Genomic DNA, 5,994 nt, shown 5'->3' with positions numbered 1-5,994 from the left:
GATGCTCTGTGACAACCTAAAGGGGTGGGATGGGATGGGAGGTAGGAGCGGGGTTCAAGAGGGAGAGGACTTATGTGTATGACTTATGTGTATGGCTGATACACATACTTACGTGTATGACTTATGTACTTATGGCTGATTCATATTGATATATGGCAGAAACCAACACAATATTGTAGTTATGCCTCAATTAAAATTTTTTCAAAAGAGCCACAACTAACTATGAGTATGGCTCAGATGGTAAAGCATCTGCCTACAGTGTGGGAGACCTGGGTTCAATCCTTGGGTCGGGAAGATCTGGAGAAGGAGATGGCAACCCACTCCAGTATTCTTGCCTGGAAAATCCCATGGATGGAGGAGCCTATAGGCTACAGCCCATGGGGTCGCAAAGAGTTGGACACGACTGAGTGATTTCACTTGCACTTTTAAAAATATTTATAATAATATAATAATTATTGTGTATATTATTAATATTATGTAGCTAACTTTCTATATATTCCTTGTAGGTAATAATGGAAGTTCTGACAGGTTGTAAAGTGGTGTTAGATGAGCCAAAGCATATCCAGCTGGTAAGAGTTGTCTCCACCTCTGCCCCTATCTCTTGGTCACTTTTCTGATAGTTTCTGAGTTCTAAATGATGAGCTTGTCTTCTTTTCTTCCTAGCGGGATCTTCTTATAGAATTGATGGAGAAAAGAGGCCTCGATTCATGTATCTCCTTTCTAGATAAGAAAGTACCTCCCTGTCCACAGAATTTTTCCGCCAAGCTGTTCTCTTTGGCAGGCCGGTGTGCTGCAACACGGGCGAAATTAAGACCATCGATGGATGAAGTGCGTATACATGTGATTTTGTTAAAAACAGTCTGTGGAACCATGGAAAATCTAAACTGGATAAATTGTTTTTCTAAGTGAATATCAGTGTGACAAATGCAGTCCCCAACAGTCTTCTCACCTAACAGATAGCTTTTCTAAATCAGAAAGTTTGGTACTCTGAAAAAGGGCATCATTGGATAGAACCAGGGCAACCAAAAAAAATTGATGAAAAGACATAAGTGAATAATTTGGAGAGAATATTTTATTCAACATTCATTAAGAGATCTGGTCCAATAAAATGGGAATTCCCTGGTGGTTCAATGGTTAGGACTCAGGCACATTCACTGCCAGGGCCTGGGTTCAGTCCCTGGTTGGGGAACTAAGATCCTACATGCCACATGGTGTGGCCAAATTTTTTTTAAAATGCAGCATGTATTTCTCTTGCTGATTTTTAAGCTTATTCATCTGCCCATCAATTTAATCATCTAGGTATTTGTTTATAATAAACAAATATTTATTTAGTACCTGCTGTTGTGTGCCAGACTTTGGACTAGATGCTGGTGCTGCAACAGTGATCAGGATACTGAATTGCTGCTCTCAGCTCACAGTCCAAACGGAGAGTCAGACGGATAAACATGGAATTTCGATGCAAGAAGATAAGCATCATGATAGATGAGAACACAGGCCAGTATGGGAGCATAGAGTCAGAATATGTCCCAGCAAAGAAGTTTCTTGATGGAGGTGATAACTGAGCTATAATCTGAAGAATAGGTTGGATTTAGGTGGCCTTAGGATGGAGGGATATTCCAGGCAGAGAGACTGTATGCCTGCAAAGGCTCAGAGGTGCAGTGGATTCCCTGGCACCAAGACTGCAGATAATCCTGCATCATGGAAGTACAAGGACAGAGAGGGAAATGCTGGACTGTTTTAAAATAATAGGAGGTTCCAGGTGATCGAGGAGCATGAATTCCATTCTAGGAATTTGGATTCCATCCTGAATCTGTTGTCAGCCATGGAAAAGTTTTTAAACAAGGAGTTGACATAATCAGAATATGAAGACCATTGGCCTGGGAATCAGGAGAGCTGTGTTCTAGACCTGACACTGCCAGTAAGAGCTATGTAACTAGCAGTTTTGAGCTCTGAATACATAGTGGAGAGAACATGAAATTGGGAGCCAGAAGACGTGGGGTTAAGCCACAGGTCTGCTCCTTCTGGCTTATGATAGTGATTTCCTTTTCTGAAAGGGACTCAACCGTATCATCTATAAAGTGAGGATAATAATGTTTGTGCAGATTAAATGAGGTCATGTGTGTGAAAACACTTTGTAAATTATAAAGCTCTTTATATGTATTTTTTAAATTACATGTATGTGTGAAGGTATGTTATTTTGTATCAGGTTAATGGTTCTCAATTTAGCTGCACATCCAGATCAACTGGGAAGCTTTAAAAATACAGATTCCTGGGCTCCTATCTCCATATTTTTTTGAATGAGCATCTTTAGGTCAGTCTAAGGGATCTGTAAGAGAGACTTTTTAAGGTATTTTAAGAGAGCTTCCCTAGGTAGTTCTAGTATTTGAGAACTATGGATTGGGTTCACTATTCCCTGACCCCTTCCAATCTTTCACATATTCAGGTTGAAATAAAAAATAATCAGAGATTTGTCCAAGGTCACAAAGTAGTTAGTGGCAAATCTTGGCCTAAAGTCAGTTCTCTTCTTTTTTAAAAAAATTTTATTTATTTACTTGTTTATCATTTTTGGCTGCACTGGGTCTTCATTTCTGCCCTTGGGCTTTCTCTAGTTTCAGCAAGCAGGGGCTACTCTCTAGTCGCGGTGCTCAGGTTTCTCACTGTGGTGGCTTCTCTTGTTGCAGAGCATAGGCTCTAGAGTGTGCAGGCTTCAATAGTTGTGGTACACAGGCTTAGTTGCCCCGCAGCATGTTATATCTTCTTGGACCAGGGATCAAACCCGTTTCCCCCTCATTGGCCGGCAGACTCCTAACCACTGGACCAGCAAGACACTCCAGATCTCTTGATGTTGAATTCAGTTCAGTGGCTTTTCTACTTTGCTTTAAGTCACTTAATTTAGTTATTAACATGAAGAATTTTAGCTAATCTTTAATTCCTTCTCATTTCAAATTCTATAAAGACAATGTGTTAGTTGCTAAGTTGTGTCCGACTCTTTGCAACCCATGGACTGTAGACCCTATCTATGCGATTCTCCAGGCAAGAATACTGGAGTGGGTTGCCATTCCCTTCTCCAGGGGATCTTCCCAACTTAGGGATAAAATCCAGGTCTCCCACATTAGTTAAACTTATTTCATGAAAAAAGAGAATATTCCTTAATAGGTAGACAGAAAAAAAGGTTAAAGGAGAGGTTATTGAGACTTCATTCAGTGTGTGTTTGTTTCTTGGTTATTCAGGTCCTAAATATTCTTGAAAGTACTCAAGCCAGCTTGTATTTTGCGGAAGATCCTCCCACATCCCTCAAGTCCTTCAGGAGTCCTTCTCCTCTGTTCTTCGATAATGTTCCGAGCATTCCAGTGGAAGATGACGAAAACCAGAATAATCCATCGCCGCCTCATGATCAAAGTTTGAGACAAGATAGAATGACTCAGAAGACTCCCTTTGAATGCAGCCAGTCTGAGGTCACATTCCTGGGCTTTGACAAAAAGACGGGTAGTAGGGGGGATGAGGACTCTTCCAGTAGGTCTAGGTCTCCTTGTGAGGAAAGCTGGTCTCCAAAGTGCGCAACTCCATCCCTGGACTTGAGGGCCCCCGGTGTGCATACGGACACTTCTGCAGAAGCTCCAGGCCATTCCTATAGGAGCAGGCCAGTGGAGACTAGCTGTTCCTCCATATTTTCCTGGAGTGAATGCAAACAGTACAAAAAGGCATCGGTTTCTGACGAGGATAAAGAAGAAACCAAGAATTGCTGAGGCACTGAGTAAGGTCTCACCTGGGGAAGCCACTGTCTTCATCTGTAGTGCTGGAGGATAAGGGATGATACATTTGGCTGATGCCCATCAACAGTGTGACCAATCCCATTCCATTCCTTCCCTTCCAACTTGTAGAACAGAGTGGCTTAAAAGTTTGTTTTAGTAGGATCATTGCCTCATGATCCAACCTGGGCTAAATTAAAACCATTCAGAATTGCTTAAGATTGTCGACTCTGACTTCAGACAGAGCAGTCAAAACCTACTAGAAAGGATCTGGATTACAGTGTCTTCTCTGTCACATCCATGTGAGTCCTTAGAGCCTCCAATCTGCTTCCAAGTATGTTCAGTTCAGTTGGATTCCTTTGTTTTGGTTTAGCCTGCCTGCAGAGGTTGCAGGAAATGTCTGATTTGTAAATGTTAATAGAAATCTTTTTAAAGAATTGCCTTTTTGCTTATTTCGATTGACTCTTAGTATGTTTCTTTTATCCCTGTCAAGTCTGCATATGTGAAAATGAGCCAGTTTCACCCTTGGTCATTACATGCCCAAGATCTGTATTTCTGTATTTAAACTCTTAGATTATTTCATATAATATAGTTGTTATATGACTAGTATTATAATTTTTTACATACTTAGAGACTATTATATCCTGAGTAGATGATGAAATTTTAATCAAATAATTCTTGTTCCTAAGAAACTGGCTGGTCATAAAGGCCTCAGTCAGCTTTTTGTTTGATTCCAACTCTATGCCTTTACTCCTAGTGTTTACCAGATCTCTCCCTTTTGAAATTCTAGCCAATCTTTCAGGGCCCACCATAATTGCCTCCTCCAGGAAGCTTTCCTAATCTTTGCAGCCAATATTACTTACTTTATCAGCATTTCCATAGCAATTTCTCTTTTTTTTTCCCATTTGTAAAGTTTTTTTTATTGAAGTATTGTTGATTTACAGTGTTAGCTTCTGATGTACAGCAAAATGATTCAGTTATACGTGTGTATATGTATACATATACCTGTATATATATACACATATTCTTTTTTATATTCTTTCCCATTGTGGTTTACTACAAGATACCGAATATGGTTCCCTGTGCCATACAGTAGGTGCTTGTGTGCTAAGTTGCTTCAGTCGTGTCTGACTCTTTGCGACCCCATGGACCACAGCCTGCCATGGTCCTCCGTCCATGGGATTCTCCAGGCAAGAATACTGGAGTGGGTTGTCATGCCCTCCTCCAGGGCTATATAGTAGGACCTTATTGTTTATGTTTTATATATCATGGTTTGTATCTACTAATCCCAAACTCCTAAACCTCCTTTCCTGTTTAATAAGTTTGTTTTCTGTGTCTGCGAGTCTGTTTATATCTTGTAAATAAGTTTATTTGTATCATCTGTAACAGTTTCTTTGCATTTCTCGTTTATACCTGTCACTTTCTGAATCATATCCAAGTTACCTATGATATCTTTTCTCTCTTACTAGATGATAAACTCCCTGTATTAGTTTCCTACTGCTATCACAACAGTGGGTTAGTGAGTTAAAGCAACATAAATTAATTATACAGCTCTGGAGGTCAGAAGTCCTTGGCATTCCTTCTGGAGGATCTAGGGGAGAGTTCGTTCCTTTGCCTTTTATAGCTTCAAAATGCTATTTGCATTCTTTGGTTCATGCCTCCTTCTTCCATCCTCAAAGCCAGTATCTGTCACATCTTTAAATCTAGATCTCTCTTTCTGTCTCTCTGAGCTCTTCTTCATCACCTCTTCCTCTTCCTTTGGCTCTCCAAAAGATCCTTGTGATGGCATTGGGCCCACTCAGGTAATCCAGGAAAATCTCTGTATCTTAAGATCCTTTGTTTAATCACAGCCACAGTGTCCCATTTCTCCTATAAAGTCGTGTATTCAGGATTAGGACATGGACATCTTTGGGACCATTACTCTGTTTATCATACTCCCTGACTGTGTAGGGTCCATCTCTTCTAGGCCTAGCATGTTATCCTATACAGAGCAGGTGTTTACTTATAAGTTAAATTGAGTGACATTATCTCTGTGAACCCACATAATAAAAAAGTCAGCTATAGTAAACATTCCTGAGTAAATTAACCAAGTAGGGATAATGACTGTCTTTATGATGATAGACAGAAACACTCATGAAAACCATTTCCAGAGGATTTACAGAATCTCCCTCTCCAGGATGTTTACTATATAAGGGCAGACCTCTAGTTTTCTCTGTATCAAAGGAATAGGCCCATTTTTTGGTAA

The 5,994-nt window shown here is 40.2% G+C and overlaps 1 protein-coding gene across 1 annotated transcript in view; it reads left to right on the top strand.

Moving 5' to 3' along the window:
• IRAK3 (interleukin-1 receptor-associated kinase 3) overlaps nt 1–4,186 on the top strand; it is a 59,412-nt gene extending 55,226 nt beyond the window's left edge. Inside the window, exons 10-12 of the mRNA XM_010841573.1 lie at nt 507–569; nt 664–828; nt 3,231–4,186. Of these exons, the coding sequence (XP_010839875.1) occupies nt 507–569; nt 664–828; nt 3,231–3,746 (744 nt within the window). The 3' untranslated portion in view covers nt 3,747–4,186. The remainder of the gene's footprint in view (nt 1–506; nt 570–663; nt 829–3,230) is intronic.
• The last annotated feature ends 1,808 nt before the right edge of the window (nt 4,187–5,994 follow it).

This window comes from Bison bison, unplaced genomic scaffold (genome assembly GCF_000754665.1).
Source record: "Bison bison bison isolate TAMUID 2011002044 unplaced genomic scaffold, Bison_UMD1.0 scf7180017864163, whole genome shotgun sequence".
Lineage (NCBI taxonomy): Eukaryota > Metazoa > Chordata > Mammalia > Artiodactyla > Bovidae > Bison > Bison bison.
This window is presented reverse-complemented; position numbering and strand designations above follow the sequence as displayed.